The following is a 21,497-nucleotide window of genomic DNA, read 5'->3' as shown; positions in this document are numbered from 1 at the left end:
ACCCTTAAAATCAGCCCTTCATCAGCTGACTCCTGCTATCCTGCCATGCCTGCCCTCCATCAATGTGCACCACCTTCTACACTGCCTTCTTTGAACCCACCCCTAACTCCCAAACTCAATTATTCAAATGATACCCCCAACACGCTCTTTCTCCACACCTAGAGGTGCTGCCTTATAACTGTCTCCACATTCCTCTTTCACCTGTGACTCCCACTCATCCTCAAGTTTCAGAAAACACCTCACTTCCTGTGGGAGGAGGACCCCAGCCTCAAGTCTGGACCAGGCAACCCCCTGACACACCAACAGATCCCCGGACATTGCATACCCGTGCCCCGCCTCCCAGGAGCGACGGGTCTGCCCACCGCACGTCAGCTGCCACAGGGGCAGGGATGGCCTTCTCTCTGCTAAGTCCTCAGCATGTTGCACAGTCCTGGGGAACAAAAGAATGAATGGATGGATATTTGGCAAGTGTTCTTTGCAAAATCAAGATTTCTCTGTGGGGAGGATGAACTGTTCTGTGTTTGGTGTAAGGAAACAAAAGAAAATCTCAGTGAATGTCTGGGTGTGGGCACACCGGAGGGGAGCTTAATGAGGTTGTATGTAAATCTTTCTGGGATTTATTTCGGAGGCTTGTAAAATGCAAGGGTGATGTCTGGGAATAAAGAGACTGGTTTGGGTTCCAGTTCTACAGGCAACTGTGTGATCATGGTCAAATCCCTCCATTTCTCCAGGCCTCGGATTGCGCATATATAAACTAAGGCAAGGGGTTACTCCCACTGGAACCTGAGGTCCTTTCTGCTCTGTGCCCTGCCCAGACCCCCACTTCCTCCTGGAGCTCTCCTTGTGGGCTCCAGACATGCCCTGCAGGCTTTCTCAGAGAAGGCTGGGCTGGGGGACTGACGGGCCATACAGAGATGGCCCCTGTGACGGCGAGTACAGCAAGCTGCTCATTGCAGCCTCACGCAGGGTCAGCAGTCCCAGTAAGGGCTGTTTACTGTCACCAGCATTATTACTAAGCTACTGATAATGCCTCAAGTGGAAGGTCTAAGGCCTTAAATGCAGGTGATAGATAAATACACCTTAAGCCCTAACTCCTAATATAGATAAATACACCTTAAACCCTAACTCCTAATATTGATTAACATTAATTAATAATATTAATACCTAAGGCCTCATATGTCCTGGCTTTAGCCTAGATTTTCTCCTGAGACCTGATGCTAAGCATGGGTGGATACTCAGCCAGGTGGAGGGTGCCATGGAGATTACGTCAGGAGAGGAGGAGAGGAGGGAGGCCCGACATCCTGGCCCTCCGCGAGGGCCCCTGAGAGCCGGGCTGCTGTCTCCAGGCCGTTCTTCCCCCCAGCTCAGCGAGCCAGCACCTCTGTCCTTGCACAAGGCAGGGCCAGGCAGCCCAGGGCAGCAGCTGCCCACAGGCAGGGCTGCCTGAGGACCTGCCGTCCACGTCCCCAAGGTCGGGTCTGTCCCAGGAAAAGCAGGGCGGTGGGCCACCCAAGGCCCCGGCCATGGGATCTGTGATGGAGGTGGAGCTGCCTCCGGCTCTGGGCGTCCCCGCTGCTCTGGGCCCGCAGCTCACACCAGCGGCCTCCCTGGTCCCCAACCCACAGCCCCAGCCCGGCAGCTGCCTCCCCTCACTAGGCAAACCTCCCAGGCAGCCTCTGTCCCATGGCTAGGAGAATGGGGCATAAGCCAGTGCCAGCCGAGAGACAGAGACCCATGCCTCTTTCTCCTGCCCTTGGTGCCCCATGGCGACCCATGGGCCTGCCGGGAGGAGAGCTGGAGAGGGGACAGGTGGCACCGTCAAGACGGCTGTGTGCCGGGTACAGAGGAATGAAAATAACCCCTGACACGGCATCTAGGGCCTGTCCCGGGCCTCCTGCTGTGCCCCAGCCCCACCCCAAGCCCAGCGGGCAGAGGCAACCCCAGCCCCAAACCACACACAGGTGCCCCCTGGGGACCACAGATACGGTTACTCAGGAATTTTCAGAAGAATCAGAACGTATGGGCTTTTATTAAGATCTTTCTAATAACGAGAACAGTATGCTCCTCAAAAACACTTCCAGGACAGGATGGGGAATCATGGCCCCCAGGTTATCAGTAGAGAAAACAAGGCTAAGGGAGGGCAAATAACTTGCCTGGAAGAGGGGGCAAAACCAGACCTCAGACCCTGAAGTCCTGCCCCCTGCCTGGTCTGGGGCTATGTCCTGGGCCTCGCCTCCTGCTCTCGCAGCCTACCCCTTTTGCAGCCAGCCAGGGCCGCTGGGATCTCTAAGCCCTGCCCAGCGCTCCCCAGCCTGCAGAGCCCCCAGCCCACGATTCACAGTGTGTCTAGGCAGGGTCCTGTCAAAGTGACAGCACCTGTGTTCACCTGTTTCCCCAGTCAGTTACTGGAGAGCAGGGCCGCTTCTCATCCAGAGCACGCCCACCACCCCCAGCTCAGGGCTGGCAGTTTGGGCACCCCGCCCTTAACCAGCAGGTCCTTGGGGAGCTGATCCTTCCACTGTCCCCTTCCTCAGCAAGAACAAGTCCACCTCTGTGTCATTTCCTTTTATCACAACAGCTCTACCTTGCTGGGGTCAACATATGTTCAAGCCCCTCCCCGTTCCCCATCTCCAACCTGGAAGTGATAGAGACTGAAACTCTGAAAGTTCACGAAACACCTGGTGTCCTCCAGGAGTTAGGGCAGGGCAATCAGGACAGGGCCTGAGTCTCCCTCCCGGGACCGAGGATGGGACGGTTGTCTCAGCCCCCTTTCCCCACCCTGATTCCAAGAGCCCTGGGCTGCAGGCTAAAGGTTCCAGCCGCATCAGGACCCTCCTGGCTTGTGGGTTCTGCCATACCCCATCCCACAGACGCCTGGCTCTTCTCTGCTGCTTCTCCCCTGGGCCCTTTGGAAGAACTGCTGCCCTCAGCCCCAGGACTCCTGTAACTGAGGAGCTGGGAGGAAATTCAAACTCAGGGTTGCCTCCCAGGAGCCACATCCTAAGCTTCAGACACAGGAGTCCCAGAGGCACCAAGGTGCAGAAGGCAGGGGGAGTGACCGAAGTAATTCAGGGTGGCAGCAGGGCCCTTCTGCCCATCCCAGCACAGGAGCCCGTCCTCAGGCTGGTGGGCTTACCACAGGCTGGCTTATCGGGGCCGTGGGGCCATGTCCCTGGACCCCAGGCACTTGGCCCAACCTAGCATTGTGGTTACACAGCACCTGCCCTGGATGGGACACGGTCCTCCCTACAGAGTACGTTTCAGAGCAAAGATGGCAGCCGCGCCTCCTACCACACTGGCTGTTCCCACCACACTAAACCCCAGGGATTGGGCCCAACCGTGCAAGTGCCAAGCAGGGCTGCACACACTGAAGCAGAAGGACTGGACACAGACAGTGCAAACACCCTGATTTTTGTGGGGGGGCAGTCTCTGAGCCTTCACGACCCTGACCTCATTTTCTAAGTAAGTATACAAGAGGGGAAATTGGGAACAGCAGACCCCAGGCGCCTTTCAGACTCATTCCCACCCTTCCCTGCACCCCGAGGTCCCCTCACCATCTCCTGAACCTGAGTTCACTCACACTGTCTTCCCACTGAGGGTGGGCCTCTGTACTCAATTCCTGACACCTACCTGTCCGTCAGCAAACATCTACTGAGGGTGGGGAATAGGAAGAGGCTGGTAGAGGGGTGCGAATTTTCAGCTCTAAGATGAGTCGGGTCTGAGGATATAATATAGGACACGGTGACTATAGCTGAGAATGTTATATAACTGAAGTTTGCTGAGAGTATAACTTAAATATTCTCACACACACACAGATAAATATGGGAGGGGATGGATGTATTCATTAACTAGATGGAGGGAATCCTTTCACATGTATATGTACATAAAATCACAAGACGGACACTTTATCTCCTAATTTTATGTCAATTATACATCAATAAAGCTGAAGTTTTTTAAAATAGTGAAAAAAAATTAGAAACCATCTATTGAGTACCTATTCATGGACAAATCTCTGGAGAAGTGGGCTCTGGTCCTCAGGGGGCTTGGGCTTTAGATGGCAGCAAGAGGCTGGTACAGACACATACACACGTACATACGTAAGCACTGTGTCACGTGAGTGGCTTGGGTGCATGTAGGTGGAAGGCACATGCCCAGGCCAAGGCAGCCTCTGCCCTGACAGGTTCCCTGGCCTCAGGTGTTTGGCACCTGCCACCTGAGCTCCACCTCCCCACCTGTCCCTCGTCTTCTGCCTTCCACTCTAGGTCAATGTCCTTCCTACCAACTGCAGCCACGGATGTCTGAGGACAGGGCAAACGACCTCCTCCCAGGTGGTAGGACATTGTTTGCTTGATTGTAACTCAGAAAGTGGGCAAGGGAAGGGGGAGGAAGAGAGGGGAGCTGAGGAGATGGGATCCTCCAGGCAGAACCAGGCACAGCGGGCTGCCCACCTGCCCAGCACACAGTGCTGCCTCCTCCCCTAGTGACCTGCAGGACACGCTCAGGCAGCCACAATCTCCTGGGAAGGAGGCCCAGCAGTGGAGGAGGTCCCTGAGATACTGAGGGGCACAGACATTCTGCTCACCAGACAGAGCTGCTTTAATAGGAGGTACTATTTTGAATGCCCGCTCTGTGCCTGGCACTGGGCTGAGCACTTGACTACACCTCCTCTAACCCCCCACAGGTATCCCCTGAGGTAGCCGGTGCCACCCCACTTCAGATGACCACGCTGGGCCCTGCAGATGGAGCGTGGCACTCCGGCCCCAAAGCTCTCCATGGTGAGGCTCAGTCCCCACCCCGTCTCCCACAGTGCTGCTCCGGCCCCTTTGCTAACAGTCCCAGGGACAATAGTGGGGCACGGCGGGGGAGTGGTCTGACTCTACAGCATGCGGCCTTCAGTTAGACGTGAAGAGTAACAGGGAAGGACACTGGACCCTGGACCGACCAGCAAAGGCGGGCTAGGGGCGTTTCTCTCTGCGGATGTGAACATCCTCCTGGTGCCTCTCTTAGCCTGGACCCCGCTGTCCCCACAGCCTCTGGTGAAGGTCCCAGCTGGGAGAGCCCAAGGTCTGTGTGATGAGCAAGAAACTCCAGAGGAGAAAGTTGCCCTCCAACGTACAGGTGAAGGGTCTTGTCAAAACGCCCCCAGCTGGTTAAGGCCAGGACTAGATCTAACCTCAGAATAGCACTGTCCTGCTAGGCTGTTGCCACCCTGACCAGCCTAGCTGTCCCTGACAGGGAGGGAGCTGGTTTCCAGGAAGGAGATCAGCGGGCTCCCCAGCCCAAATATCCCTCCTGCTCATTTTCATGCCTAACATCCTGCCTGCCATGGGGGCTTTAGCCTTTGACTCTCATTTACTCACTCAAAATTGTGTATTGTGCACCTACTATATGCCAGGCATTGAGCATAAGCCACAAATAACATAGTCCTGCCCTCAAAGTCCTTCAGTCTAGCAGGGGCAAGGGTCCAGAGTTCTCAGAGAATAGGCACACACAGTCAATCCTTACTATTCAGAGTCAGGACTGGCCAATCTGCCTACTCCCTAAAATCTGAAACCCCCAAGTCAATATCTGCAGTGTAGGCGTTTGCAGACCCGCACACATGAGCTGTCCATCGCGAGGTTCCCCACTGAGGCAGAACGAAGCTAACCTGCCTTCCAGTTTCAGCCATCAGACTGCAAACAAGTGTCCCTTCCATGGTCTATTTAGTGCCATGTTTTTGCATCATTGTGCTTTTTTAAAATGATTTCGCTGTTTAAAACTGCCCCCAAGTGTGCTGCGTGCTGTCTGGTGCTTGCAAGTGCTAGACAGCTGTGATGTGCCATATGGAGAAAATAATGTGTGTTAGATAAGCTTTGTTCAGGCATGCATTGCCTGATGTTGGCTGTGAGTTCAATGGTAATGGACCAACAATATTTATTAACTAAAATGTCTTTGAACAGGAAAACACATAAAGCAAAGGTTATGAACTAATCAGGTGACAGAAACATTGTTCCAGATGCTCAGAGGAACTAACGTAAATCTGCCCTAGAAGCAACGGCTCAATATCTGTGAATTCAGTGTTCTCAGTGACTTTACAGAGCCTAACTACACAAGCAACAACAATCAGGCGAACCCAGAGAGGGAAACATGGTAAGCCATTACAGGTAAGCACCTTGGGGTGATGATTTTAACTTCACAGACGATGAACTCAAGTCCCTGGGAACACTACATCCAGTGGAAACAGAAACGTCAAAAAGCACCAAGATAGGCAAAAAGTAGACACAACCCACATGTCCATCAACAGAAAATGGTAAAGCAGAATATGGTCTATGCATACGATGGGATATATCATCAAGCCTGAAAAAGGAATGGGAATCTGACACAGGTGGCAACATGGGTGAACCCTGAGGACATTATGCTCAGTGAAATCAGCCCAATACAAAATGACAAACACTTATTCCTCTTATATGAAGAGCCCAAAACAAATTCAGAGACAGAAAGTAAAATACAGGTTTGGCAGGGCCAGGGGGCGTTTCGGTTTGGGACGATGAAACAGAAGGCAGACAGCGACGGCAGCTCAGCCTGGTCAGTGGGCCTGGCGCTGCTGGGCTGTACGCTTTGCAGTGGTTAGAATGGTAGATTTTGTGTTATATATTTTTACTGCAAGGCTTTTAAAAGAGCACCATGACACAGAAGGGAAAAGATGTGGACAGAAAAGGGAAGAAGGCACTTCAGGGGACCTGGGCCCCAAGCAAAAGAGAAAGGCCTATTTGTAGCCAGAAAGGAAGACATGAGGCAGGCCAGTCCTGGGTCACAGGGGCATGTCCCCAGGGGCCCAGAGCAGCAGAAAGCCACCCAGCAGAGTGCGGACTGCAGTGGGCTGGGCCAGGCCATGGACTCAGCTGGAGGCCAGAAAAGGCCAATCTCAAAACATGCCCACCACACAAACGTGGTGTCCCCCACCGCAGCCCCCACCCTCAGGCCAGGCAGCGGCCCTTCCCTCCTGAGGCAAGAAGCTTCAGAGTGCTCAGGCCTAAACTAACTCTGTCCCTCACCAGCCTTTCAGTGTGAACACGCTGAGCACAGCTTGCTTCTTGACAGGCTAAGAATGGGGAGGGGTGAAAAATGGAAGGCAAAAAGGGACCCCAGTCCTACCCAGTGTAAGCATGTGCTGGAAGCAAAGTCACAGAGGGCCGACCCCACAGGCACTGCCTGGCCGGGGAGAGGGCGCCCCAGGCAGATCCCACTTGGGCTGTGGAGTCTGAGGCCTGGCTCAGATCCTGGCTGGCCTTCGAATGGCCCTTGGTGCCTGGGCAAGCTGCTCAGCCTCTCTGAGCCTGTATCCTCCCAAACACCCTGTGGAGGTAATAACGTTACCCCCTCAGGGCCTGTTACGAGGATCAAGTACAACTGCGTCCACAAGATACGGGCACAGAGGCGGGCTCTTGGGCTTCTCGAACATTTGTGGATCTAGCAGGGATAACAGAGGGGCAAGAACCAGTGAGGTGCAGCTCTCCTGGGGTGCAGTGCAGGGGAGCAGGGGGAAAGAGAGGCCACAGGAGGGGAGAAGTAAACAGGTGGAGAGGGAAGCAGGCTGGGGGAGGGGCTGCAACAGGTTGGGGCGATGGGTGGTTCAGAGGCAAGAGAGGAGGGAGGTGAGACTCCCGAGTGGACGTAGGCCCCAAGCCCTTGGCCCGATGGGCAGCAGTCTCTGACCCCTGCCCCAGGGGCCGTCGGGTAAGTCCAGCATCCTGTCCCCTCAGCTCTCCAGGAGCAGGAACCCGGGATGCTCCTAGCCCCGTTCCAAGCAGCCAGGGGCGTGGGCGTCTGTGGGCCTGGCAAACCCAGGAAGTGGTCCCATCAGGTGGCTGTCTTGGCCCTCCACCCCACCCCACCCCTTGCCCTCCCTGGGGACACTCAAGGGCTGATGAAGCTGGGAGGAGCTAGGCTAGGGCCCAGGCAGACCGCCCAGTGCAGCAGACCCTCCAAAAGGTTTCTCGGCAGGAAGGTGGATTAGACACCAAGCTTGGCCTTGCCAAGGATCCATGGTGCCTCCTGAACTGGTCACTTCCCCTGTCTGGACCTCAGAGTCCCCAGTTACAGAAAGAAAAGGTGGGAAAGTGTAATCTCACTCAGCAATGAAAGTAAATGTTCTATGAAGCCACTGAAAGGCCGGAGGAACCCTAAAGGCCTACTGCCGAGGAAAGCCCGCCTGAAGCCAGTCTGCAGAGGCCGCCTGCTGCGCGGCTCCCACCACGGGCGTCCTGCAGATGGCGACACACAGAGCCGGCAAGAAGACCAGTGGGGGCATGAACGGGTGGAGGGCCGTGCATCTTTAGGGCAGTGAAACAGGTCTGTATGACACTGCAATGGTGAACGATGCCATTATACATCTGTCCAAACCCAGGCAATGCACAACACGGAGAGTGGACCCTGATGTAAACTGTGGACTTCAGTTAATAATAATGTATCCATACTGGCTCATTGATGTAACAGATATGCCGCATTACTGCAAGATGTTAATAATAGGGGAGAGTGGACGCCTCTCTCTATATTTTCTGCTCCATTTTCCTGTAAACCCAAAACTGCTCCAAAAATAATACAGGTATTAATTTGAAAAAAAAAAAGTGGTGAGTAAGCCTTGCACCTTTTTCTGTTTGGGCCTTTCTTGAAGATTCAAAATCCAGCAAAAGTCACAAAAGTACTGAACCCAACTAGTCAGCTCCACTTTCAGTAGGCCTGTCCCGTGAACACTCAGACCTCAGAACACATCAAAGAGCCACGGAGTCTTTGCCTAACATGACTGGCTGCTGAATCCGGGCAGGGATCGCCTGGGGCACCGACAGAACTGGAGCTCACAAACGCAAGCCCAGCGAGCTGTTTCCTCAGCCTTGGGGTGGGATTGCCTCAGTCAGCTGCTTTGTGACCATGCCTCCTCCCCCTGCCAGGCCCACGGGGAGCCACGCCAGGTGCCCACGCAGCACAAGGCACCCTGCAGGGAGAAGATGCCAGAGCTCAGGGCTGTGGGGAGCAGCCTCCTGGGGCACAGGGAGGCTGCCTGGGCAGCAGCCCAGGACCTGGGGCTCCACCTGCAGCTTGGGTAAAGCTCACAGAGCTGCGGATCGAGATGCTTCAGAAATTCTCACAGCCCGAAGCCCTCAGACCCTAGGCTGACGTCACCGTCACAGAAGGCCCACCCTGACCTGGAAAACTCGCCCCACTGATTCTCTCTTCCACCAGCCACACACCCACCTGACACCAGCTTACCCCCACAGGCCTGACAGTCGCCCCACCTCCCATTCCAGAATGCATGGTCATTCACTTAGGAAACAAGTCCGTGGGAGTGGACGGTACCCGGGCTGGGCACAGCATCGCTGCTCTGGATGGGGCTGCTCCAGTCTGCTCCAGGGACCACAAGGAGCCACTGGCAGAGCCAGCCTATCACGGAAGACACAGCACAGCAAGACAGCACCTGCACCCCTATTCTGGAGCATGCCCGACGGCCAGTGCTGAGCCAGGAGCAGAACCTACGGGAGGCCCCCCTCCTTACCCGTCTAGTAGGCCGTTCTCTAGGTGTCCCCTGCTCCCTGCCTCAGGTCCCACCTTTGCCCCTGAAGGAAGGCCAAGGCTCAGGAAACCAGACTCTCACCTCACTCGCAGGGTCCCTCATACCCCTCATACCCCTCATACCCACCATCTTCTTTTGGAGATCTTCTCCTTAAATGAATTTTCCCCCAAGATTTGTAAATCACACATCCAAAAGGACCTATATCCAGAATAGTAAAAAACTCTCAAAACCAAACAATTAAAAGAAAAAACAGGCAAAAGATTTAGACAGACATTTCACCAAAGAAGTTGTATGAATGGCAAATAAGAACTTGAAAAGATATTCAAATCATTAGTCATTTAGGAAATGCAAATTAAAACCACAATCAGATTCTACTACACACCTATTAGAATGGCAAAGACAGAAACAAAAAGAAACCTGGCAATATACCAAGTGCTGCTAAAGATATGGAACAACAGAAGTCTCATGCTCTGCTGGTAGGAATGCAAGATGGTATGTTTCAGAAAAGTTGGCAGTTTCTTATAATATTAAACATACATGTACCATAGGACCTAGCAATCCCTCTCCTGGTTATTTATCCAAGAGAAATCAAAGCCGGTGTTCACACAAAAACTTGTACACAGCTCTATTCAAAATCAGCAAAGCCTGGAAACAACACAAAGTCCTTTAACCAGGGAATGGATAAGCACATGGTGCTAAATCTGGGCAATGGAATACTATTCAGCAATGAAAAGGAACATGGGACAGAGTCACACAACCAGATGAATCAAGGCATTACTTGGAGTGAAAGCAGCAGACCCAAAAGCTACATACTGTGTGATTCCACCTGGCACCCTTGGGAGGGCACAAGGGTAGGGGGCAGAGCAGGGGACAGGTGTGGGCTGGAGCAGGAGGCATGGCCACAAAGGGGCGGCACTAAGGAACTGTTTGGGGAGATTGGCTGATCTGTATCTTGGCTGTTGTGGTGAATACTCAACTCAATGCATCCATCACAACCCACAGAACCAAACACCTTCAAGAATAAATTCTCCTGCATGTAAGTTAAAAGAAAAAATTTTAAGTTCTTATTCTGCCTGGATGGTGTACTCCATTCCAACCTACTCCATTCATAAATCCCGGTTATTGTCCTTCCTCTATTTCACAACCACAGTCCTGAAAACACTACTTTTTCTCTATCTTCTCACAGATAATATTTCTTCCTCTCTTCCTCCATCTCTCCCATTCTACCTGCCCTTCTCCTACACACACACACACACACACACACACACACACACACACACACACACACAGACACAGACACACAGATATCAAAACCCTACTCAACCTTCAAAGCCACCCCGAAAGCCAAGTGCCTCCTCCTCTGAGAAGTCCTCCCTGACCCCTCCCAGTCCCATCAGAGTGAATCACCATCACCAGGCACCCCCACCCTTGGCACTTGTTTGTGTCTCTAATTAGCCCTCCTTTCATCTGGCAGGTTATCAGTGTTTGCTCTTCAGTCTGTCTCCCCTGCTGGACTGCAAGCCCCTTGAGGACAAGAACCAGGACTTCCATTCCATTCCTCTTGCAGACCTGGCATGGCGCCAGGCACCCAGTGGGCACTTTGTGCCCACAGTGGACTGGCTGAGGGCAGGCTCAAGTGGAGGGGGCTGATGCCAAGAGAGGAGAGCTGGCAGTGCCAGGGCTGGCAGAGCTCTAGGAGGGTATCGTAAGCCACTGATCCAGCTCTACTTCCTCTTGCATAAGCAGCACAACTATTGCTTAAACCTCCAAGTGCTGAAGTGACCTCCCCCGATTCCAACGTGAGGTCATGCAATTTACAACAGAGCCTTTCTGTGGGTGCTTTGGCTTCCTGCACACCACCCAGCACAGTTCCAAGCCCCAGGCAGACATGCTCAGGGTACACCTGTCGTGGGACTGGAACCTGCCCCGATGTCAGGGTGCTGTCCTTCTCACTCCCAGAAGGTAGGCCCTCCTCCGGCAAGAGCAGATCAGGTCCGTCACATGTGGAGTCGATGTCATCATGCAGAAAGACCAGATACCAGCACAGCCGACCAGGAACACCACAGGGCCACTCTATGCTTGGGTGTTTCCAATCATATCACCAGCCTCTTCCACTTACAAACTCTGGCTTGTCCAGGATTTAAGAACCATTATTAGGTCATTTATTTGATAAACACTTACAGTATTGTATAGTATGTACCAGATGAAAACCAAGCACCTTATAAATATTAACTAATTTAATTTTCACCCCAACCATATAAGGTTGGTTCTACTAATATTATTTTTCCACTTTGCAGAGGGGAAAAATAAGACACATAGCAGTTAGATAACTCGGTCAAGGCCACACCGCTCAAAAGTGGCAGAGAGGGGATTCACACCCAGCAGCCACTAGCCACACGGAGCTTGAGCACTGACCGTGTCTAGTCCGAACCAAGACGTTACCGCTGCAAAGTGTAAAATACTTGCTGTATTTCCAACACCTTGCATGAAAAAACTGTAAATTATCTCAATATATTTTTACTATTGATTACATGTTTAAATGATACTATTTTAGGCATAGTGGTTTAATAAAATATGTTATTAAAGTTCATTTTGCCAGTTTCTGCTTACTTCTTAAATGTGGCCCCTAGATAAGTTAAAATCATAGTTCTGACTTGGTGATGTTCCCATCGGACAGCACGGCTCGCCATCGGCCCCAGCCCCAGGGGTGCAGCCTGTCCCCACCACCCTGCTCATTCCACTTGCACAAAGACAATGGGAAGCCAGACATTCAACCCACACCTCCCATTCTGTCTCCTCTAACTGTTCAGACGCTGCCTCTTCCTGCCGCACACCCCCAGCCCTGCCTCCGGCTTAGCATTACCTCCCTCCAGCAGGAATCTCAGGGTGTCAAGGTGGAAAAATACCTCCCTCATCACCTAGTGCAATCTCTACCCACTGCATGTGGAGAAAGTGAGGCCCAGGACCACATGGAGGAAGCAGAAGCTCTAGAAGTCATCTGGCCCAATTTTCCACCCCATGCAGAGACTTCCTCTCAAGCCTACCAAGTGTGCCATAGTTTACATGGTGAAACTGACCTCAGATCCGATGGACCTGATCTGGTCTTGCTGCCAAGAGTTGCCTGCCTTCTGGGGGTGAGAAGGACAGCACCCTGGTGACGGGGCAGGTTCTGGTCCCTCATCCAACCTCTACTGAGACACTTACAATTGGCAAGCTCAATACTTAACAGGTCACAGTGTGTCCACCATCCAGGAGCAGGTGAGGTTCCCAGTATGGCCGGAGCAGCACAGAGTCCAGCACACAGAGGTGTTCCCCGACGCCAGCTCAGGGTTGCTAAGGGCGGTGGGAGGAGATTGCCTGGACTCCAGCTCCAGTCCCAGCGTTAATCTGTGTAACTTTTTCCTCTTGTATAACATAGGGGTTAAAAAGCAAACAAAACAAACACACCAAAGCTATCTCATAGGGCTGCTCCAAAGATTACCGAGATGATGTAGGCAGAAACGTCTAGCATAAATACCTGGCATCTAGTAGACATTTAATAAATGCTTGTTTCCCTTCCCCTTCATCAACCAAAAACTGTAGCTTCCATTTCTTTTTTCTACCAGAATTGATAGTGAGTTCCCATTCTATACTTAAATAATTGTTGCTTTGAACTTAAATGCACAATCTTATATTTAAATCTATTATTTTCATCTCAAGATAAATATCCATGTTTAATACTGCTTGGTGTCAAGTAATTTTTAATGGCCAAAAATTAAAAACAATTTTTAGAAGTCCAGTAGGATGCAGTTAAATAAATAAAGGTGTATTCATATAATGTAATATATTTCAGATCCTTACATTATGGTTTTAAATCATTTTTTATGGTATCAGATATTGCTATGTAGAATTCAGTAGGGAAAAAGAGGATACCGTAAATTGCAATTATGTCAAACTACGTAGATTTGCATGAACACAAATTTGGAGGGACATATACCAAAGATGAACTGTGTTTATCTCTGAGTTGTGGTACTACATGCCATTTTGTTTTCTCCTTTAATTTTATAAAAGCTTTCTACAATGATCATGTAATAATTTTAACAGAAAAAATGTTTTTTTTTTTAATTCCATATTTCTGCTTAATCTCAGCATTATAGTCAATTACGATGATTTTGAATTTTGGTCTGTCATCCAGTATGCTTGCTATCCTAAACACCCACAGAATGGAGAGAGGACAAAGCCCAAAAGAGAGCTCTGTGGCCCATCACTAGAGATCTTCCCCCCACTTGCCCTCCCCACCCCCACCAAGGGCACATGAGCTCAGTATCAGTATCCAGGACAGCCTTTCAACCAGTTACAAATCCATCTTACTGCTGTACCAGCCAGAATACAGATTTCTCTGGAACCCAAGAAAATCATTAGGCATTCATCTACCCAAAAATCAGATCATTCTTCCAAGACTTGGTAGAGTGACACAGATTGTTTGCTCAAATATCTTATCTAGAATAAGGCAAGGGACCAATAAGCTCACCAACTGCCATCCCCAGGACCCCCTCTTGCCACACTGAAGACCCTTCTTGTCCTGCCAAGCTTACCTCCCCTCCTGCCCATGTCAGGGCCCCTCCCAGATCCTAGAGCTATGCTGTGGTCCTCCTGCAGCTTCCCTCAGAACCCCAAAACCTGATCTCTACGAATCTGGCAACCTGAACTTACGAAAAGCAACTCAGTGTGGACTCACTGTCACTTCTCCCAAAGCCTGCCTCGGCTGTCACAGAGCCTGCTCTCCCCTTATAAAGATGAAGGCAGATAAGAGTGCTCTGCCTCCCAGAACATTCCACCACCTGCTTTGAGCAGGAATCTCCCCATGCCTGTCCTGGTTGTCTTCTTACTCTGACAGTGGCAGAAAACAATCCCTCATTGCTGTCCAGCTGCCCTGGGCCTGTTGCCTTCCCACCCAGACCTCTGCCCTCCACACAAATCGCCTCCCCAGTCAACTATTGCTCAAGGCTCAACGCCAAGATGGAGATGGGCCAGGAAGAAACAAAACTAGCCTTTCATCCAGGCCAGGATGATTCCCACAGGCATCTCAGGGGCTTGGAGGGAAGGGAAGACACAGTTCTGGCAGGGGTGAGCTTGGCAGGAGCTGGCGGACACCGTGACACCTTTGCTGGTAAGACATCTTCTGCCAAATAATTGGCCCTAAGCAGCTCAGGTTTCACTCTGAGTCAACAGCCCCTTAGAAGGAGAGGCCCACCCTATGTGTCATCAGCCCCTCCCCAGTGCCCTTTGCACTGCCCCAAACACCCTGCCTTTCCTTTAGGCCGGATATGCAATCCCATCCCCCAGGAGGGTCACCCTGCCTTAGCACAGCTCCCATTTCCTGCCCCTGGTGACTCCTCTGAAGTCCATTGTTCCCGCGAAGTTTGGGTCAAAGGAAGCCAGTCCCCACCCAGGGGGGCCCGCCTAACCTCAGCACTGCTGTGAGCTGCCCACACTCCAGGAAGCCTGCCTGCCTTAAAGGCAGGAGGCTGTGGGGACCCACCCTGGGGACTAGAGCTGTAGTGGACACGGTCCCAAAGAGCCAGTCACTACCAGTCAACGGTTCCAGGACCTTATCACACGGGAGGTAATTAGAATCTCCCTAATATCTAAATGGAAAAACCAAAAGCTAGGGAAGAGCTGTCATTTCAGAAGAGATCAAGGCAAAGCTGGGATGGGAACACAGGCGCTGGAGACTGAGCTGCCCAGGGACAGGGCGCTGCCCCCACCTCCACCTGGGCCCCAGAGCGGCTTAAACCCCCAGGGGCAGGGAGGGGATGGGAGAGCAGCTGCTCAGCTCCAATTTCAGAGCTTTAAAGGGAGCTGTTGGCTCAGGGCTCTGCCAGCAAAGGGTCATGGGGGGCAAAGAAGACAGGCAAGGTAAAGCCACCCTCGCAAGCCCTGAGTTTCCCACTGCCCCCGGACTGACCTCAGCTACAGGAAAGACAACGGGGCAACGCCGGCGACCATGCTCTCCACCTCCGTGGGAAGGAGGCAAGGAGCCACAGGCCACAGGTATTGCTCCGTGACAGTCACCAGCGCAAGACTCCAGAATGGAAGCCAGAGGAGGCTGTGCCATTTGCATCCCAGAAGATCTAGAAAGCTAGGGAGACCCTTCTCCACGGGGCTGAGTAGTGTAGAGACCAGCCGGGAAAGGAGCGTGCATTTAAAGACCTTGTAGGGGCCCCTCCCAGTGGTGGTATTCTCAGATTCCACAGTTCTGGGCTGTGTGGTGGAATGGAGGCCAGTATTTCTGCCTCCTAACAACCTTATCTGAGCCACAAGATGGGAGATATCACCCAGGTTGGACTGTTCCAGCCTCCACGCCTGTTAGATGAAGGTGGCTGAGGGGCTGAGCACTGGGATCCAGAGCAGGAGACAGAATGTAAAGCAAAAACCATGGATTCTGGTCCCTGCCCAATGGGACTCACTCTGCGATCTTAAGCAAATTACTGTCCCACTAGGGGCTTCCTCTTTACAATGACGGAGTTAGTGCCGGCGTGAGAGCCTCCAATGACACTTGGCAAGTTCACTATGAGGTCAAGGCAAAACTGGAGTTAGAACAGGGCTGCCAGAGACCCTGTGCTTCCCAGGGACAACACCCTGCCTCCACTTCCACCTGGGCCACTAGCTACCCTGGTTCCTAAGGATGAAGAACACGGAGCAGGGCCTGGTCTCAGAAAATGCTCAATTCACCTTTACTAAATAAAATAAATGAACAGGGCGGCGTTTGTCAGAGGGTGTTCAGAGAAGTTCCTGGGAAAAAAGAGGTTCCATGCTGAAAAACGCTTAGGGAACCCTGGCTATTGACTCTCTGGGATGTGCCATGCTCTGTGCTAGGCACTTAGCAAACACTGAATTCTCACAGCAAACTCTTTGGACATATATTAATTAACCCCCCTCCCACTTATCAGAGAACTGAGCCTGAGAGCTGGAAAAGCAGTGAGCAACAGTTGGGATTTGCAGCCAGGTGGGTCTGTACCCTCTCTGCATGGTCCATTCTGCCTGGAGGCCAGACTGGCCCAAGCAGGCAAGAGGGTGAGGTGGCTTCTGCATGAAGGCACAGCAATGAGACCCCACCCCTCTGAGAGCATCTTGCTCCTTCCTTCCAAGAAGCCCTAAATTATGCCCACAACATGAAGAAAACTGATGGCAGGCCTGCCAGTGTCCCCCTACCACTACCATCACATGCCATGTCACCTCTGCCAATCTGGACACAGTGACTCCCTTCCTACCCACTTCCCTCCTCTGAAATGTTTCAAATGGGAAAACCCTAAATGGAAAGAAAACAGCAAAGCAGAAAGGAAGAGATGGAGGAAACTGAGACATCCAGAAGGGTCTTCCAACAGATCAACTAGCAAATCAGAAGCGGTCCTTCCCACTCGGGCGGATGCACAACATTAATGAAACAAGCTGCTCGCTCCCCTCCCCACAGGAAAGTGTCCAGTGGTCAGGCAAATTGCAATGAATGAAGGATTCTTCCATTTGACTGCCTGTGCAGCTCCAAGGAGAGCTGGGCCAGCAGAAGGTAGCCAGACTGGCATACATCCATTCCCTTTTGCTCTTGGAGCCAACTTTAAAAGCACTGTCTGCACAACTCCCAAGATCCAAATGGTCTCCTTTTTCTAGGGGTTCCACCCCCACTCATACCCCCAACTCCATGGACAACTGCCCCATCACGAAAGGCAAAAATCTCAACTTTCTTTAGCCGCCTACCAGCTTGTTCTCTAGACTGTTCCCGGCAAGAATTGAACACACTCTTCCTCAGAAAGACAGCTGCCTGGAGAGGCAGGTGTAGGCAGCTTTCTTCCAGCTCCAGCCAGTCAGTCCAGGGCCAGGGGAGCCTGGGGGTGTCCACACACTCCGACAACCACAGCTGAATTGCCCCTGCACACATACACCCAGAGACACTGTCTCTTGCCCATGGTTATACAGGGAGGAAAAAGAGCCATGCTCAGAAACAACATGCTCACAAATACACACTTTGAGATCTGGCATCGCACAAACACTCAGAGATACTTTCAGACCCACAGCACTCTTCTCAAGTGGAAATAGGTTCAACAAAAACATATACGCCTACTGGCAGCCAAGGTGAGTCATGTGTGAACAGATATCACCCTCATTAATTACACCCAGAGCTAGGAAGGGGGACAGTCGGCCGGCCATAGGAACTCATCATTCCGGAACCCCCTGTACACACATGTGCACGGAGGCTGTGATCCTGGGAAACGTGCGCTTTCGGATTGGGAATTCTCCTCCCCAGATCCACTCGTCCCCACCACGGAACGCAACAGGCTTCCCAGTGCCTGGGAGCAGGGCGTTACCTAGGGGTCCCCTTCACTTTTGCAAAGCCTTAGCACTGAAAGCAGCCAATACACCTCCCTCCAGGGCTCTCTCTTCCAAGCCGCAGAAGGGCCCGTCAGGAAAGGGGCAGGGGTGCTGGGGCTCTGGTATCGCCGGTGCTCTCGGTGCTGCTTCTCGTCCTTTGGGCTTCTCGGCCCCTTTCCCAAGGCCCTCGGGTCCCGCTCCGACCCCGCGGTGCGCATCGCCTCCGCACGCCCTCCCTAAAACCGCCCCCGTGGACAGGTCCTCCCGCGCAGCCCGGACGCCCGCCGGCTGCCGCTCCTACCAACTCCCCGCGTCGGTCGCGTCGCAGCCTGACGGTCCCAGGGTGCGGGGCTAGGGGTGCGCTACGCCCCGTCCCGCGAGTCCGCCCCAGAGCCCAGCGCGCTCTCGCAGCCGCCGCTCCGCTAGGGTCCCGGGAGGCCGCTGGTGGCACTGCAGGGACGGCGGGGGTCGGCGGGCAGCGCGGGGCGGGGAGGAGGCGGGGCCGCGGGCCGGAGCCCAGCCCCCCGGCCGCACGAGTCCCCGCCGCCGGGGCCCGGCGCGCCGAGCGGGCGCAGCGGGCGCGCGGAGGGAGGGGTTTTCCCGGAATGGGGCTGCCGGGAAAGCACGGGAGCTCCCTATTCCTGGAGGCGTGAGTCAAAGGGAGAGAGGAAGGCGGCCCGGGGACGGACCGGGTGGGGGACGGAAGGGAGGGGACGCGCGAGGGGTCGGGGGGCGCGCCGCGGGGAGCCGGGCGGGGCGCGGGGAGCCGGGCGGGCGGCACTCACCTGCGGACGAGGACGCGGCGCGGGCTGCGGCGGGAGCGGCGGCCTCCCCACCCCGGCCTCGAGCGCGGAGGGAGGCAGCCTGGAATGCGCGGAATGAGGGCTGGAATGAGATGCGCGCGGCGGAGGAGGGCGCGGGAGGGAGTGGCGGCCCTGCCACCGGCCTCGGGGAGGAGACTGGGGCGCCGGCGGGGAGCGGGCTGTGGGCCGGGGGCGGGGCGAGCGGCGGGAGGGGCGGGGGCCCCCGGCGGCCCGGGCCGCCCAGACCCTCGGCCGCGCCCGCAGTCTCCGGACGCGCCTTGCCGCTCTCCCGCACACGCACTTCGGTCTCGGCCCGACTCTTCCTCCCGCCCCAAGCCCTGTGCCCTCCTCGTCCCGCGTGGGGTGTCCCGCGGCACCCCGGCTCTCGGCCGCCGGCCGGCGTCCCTGCGCACAAGTCCCCTAAAGGCGGGAAAGGGGGCGGGCGCCCGGCGCTCAGGAAGGGCTGCTCTGACGCTTCCCAGAAAGGACACTTGCCCGGGAGCCAGGAGGCAGGAGCTCCCGCGCTCTCGTCCCAGCTCTGCCGCCAGTTCCCCCACGCGTGCTATCCGCGGCGGGACGCCCCTGTCAGTCTCCGCTCGTGTCCCCTGCGGATCTGCAGAGCTGTCACCACAAGTAACGCTCACGTGGAAAGGACACTCATGTGAAGTCCCTGTGGCACAGCCTAAGACGCCTTCTGAGCTCAGGAACCCAATGAGTATTCATCCAACGTATGTGTCACCAGATGCTGTGAAAAAAATCCCGAAGGATAAGACCTGCCCTCAAAGAGCTGGTCAGTTAGCTGCGAAGATTCGCTTACAGAGGAGCATTGCCATAAAGGGGGCGTCTGAGTTTAAACAAACACGCCAGATGAGTGTAATCTCTTGTTGGGGGAGAGGGTGCTAGAAACGCGTTGCGCTCCAGTTAGGAAGTCTTCAGAACACAGTGGCTTAAAGCAGTGTGTTATCACATGCCCTGTCATCCACCTTGTTGGGAGATTGAAGGCAAAGGCCTTTTTGGTTTTTCCCAAAAATCAAATCCAACCTCTATGGCGCATTATCGCTTAACCTTGTATTGCAGCTGTTTATCTACATCTTATCTCTCATACCAAACAGAAACTGCTTGGAGACAGTAAATGTCCCATTTATCTTATCTTTCACCCAGCACCAGTGTGGTGCCTGGGCTAGATAAGTACATAATGTATGTTGAATAATGAAAAAAATTGCTACCACAGAGGCTATTGAAAAGTAAGTTCTGTAAATGGCAAAGTTGTTTCCAAGAGAGGTTTCCCAAAGGTGTTTTGAGCAATGACAGCAGCTCAGAACCAAGTATCCCGTCTCACAAGGTAAAGATGGAAGGAAGCAACTGTCATTTGGATGTATAAATTTGGGTATGCTTGTTAAGTAATGAGTCACCTCAGGACTTGGTCACACCTCATACACATGAAAAGACTGCAGTCCAGGGCAGTGTATGGGCACCACATGAAGCACAAACTAAGCACCACTATTTTATGGAACAAAGTTTGTTGAGTGCCTATTGACTTGGAGCACCATGCTAAGTGCAGGGGTAGGGCCCTGCCCTCAGGAAGTTCACAATCTAGGTGAGAAGACAGATAATTATACAAAGTTGAGTGGGAACCCAAGGGAAGAAACAATGAAATCCAAGTCACAGAGGTGACATTTGATCTAGTTCTCCAAAGATAGATGAGTTTACCAAATTGGGCCTGGAAGACCCACAAAGATATGGCAACCTGTGCACAGGAGTGTTTAGGAAGTCTTGTAATGTGATGAGGCTGGAGAATAGGAGATGGAGAGAACAGATTGCAGTAAGTGGATATCAGCTCGTGAAGGTCATTGTAACCCCCTGCTGAAGAGTTTTGGCCTCAGAAAGGCCCATTAGAAACCTGTATGACCTAATCAGTCCCACCATCAGAAAGACCCCTCTGGCAACAGTATTGGGACCAGATTGGAGAATCAGGGTACCCTAAATTCAAGACATGTGCAGAGGTTGAGGATGAAACAGAGGGTCTAGGAAATAGTCCTCAGGCAAAATGAACAGGAATCGGTGACCAGGCTGTAGGGTGGGAGGACATCAATCACTTTGACAACGGAACTATTGGTGGTATCAGTAACCAAGGTAGGAATTCAAACACGAGGAGGAATACGTTAGTTGGAAGGTGAGTCCTGCCAGGTTCAGAGGACTGAGAGGAGGACAGGAGAGAGTCCAGAGGGGAGACAGGAGGGCAGCCTTTGAGGAGAGGTTTGCAGATCGGACTGCTTATTCCCCCAAATCTTAACTACCCAAGACCATAAATGACCACTGCCGGAATGGTGCGGCTTCAGGACTTCAGCCCCCGGCCCACCCCTCACAGCATGCAGAGAGCACTGTCCTCCAGGAATCTTACATTCCTAAACTGTTGCAGCCCCTCTGGGTAAAGGAAAGTTCTTAGACATAGGAATTCTGAAGAGGTAAAGACTCTCATTCACTGCCCCTCAGGCATGAATCTATTCATGGAAATAATTCATCTGTCTGGATCAAGCTAGAAGAGATGCATATGGTTCCCCTCAAAATATACCACATAATCCACAACTCACCCCACTTGCTATGATGCAGACCAATACCTAGTCCTACAAATAGATCCTCACACGAGCTTGATGTGGAAAGGTCCAGAAAGGGCAAGGCAGGGTGTGGTCAGGGCCAGTTTTGATGTGGGAAAGCGTTTGTGTTGTCTGTACTCCAAAATCACAGTCAAAAGTTATATTAATTATTGTATCAGATGTTGTTTGGTATTATTTCCATTCCTT

The 21,497-nt window shown here is 53.0% G+C and overlaps 1 protein-coding gene across 1 annotated transcript in view; it reads right to left on the bottom strand.

Moving 5' to 3' along the window:
* TEAD4 (TEA domain transcription factor 4) overlaps positions 1-21,497 on the bottom strand; it is a 75,554-nt gene that overhangs the window by 52,612 nt on the left and 1,445 nt on the right. The window contains exon 2 of the mRNA XM_057491274.1: positions 18,679-19,258. Coding sequence (XP_057347257.1) covers positions 18,679-19,258 — 580 coding nt within the window. The remainder of the gene's footprint in view (positions 1-18,678; positions 19,259-21,497) is intronic.

This window comes from Manis pentadactyla, chromosome 14, assembly GCF_030020395.1.
Source record: "Manis pentadactyla isolate mManPen7 chromosome 14, mManPen7.hap1, whole genome shotgun sequence".
Taxonomy (NCBI): domain Eukaryota; kingdom Metazoa; phylum Chordata; class Mammalia; order Pholidota; family Manidae; genus Manis; species Manis pentadactyla.
Note: the sequence above shows the minus strand (reverse complement) of the source record. Positions and strands in the feature narration are given on the sequence as shown.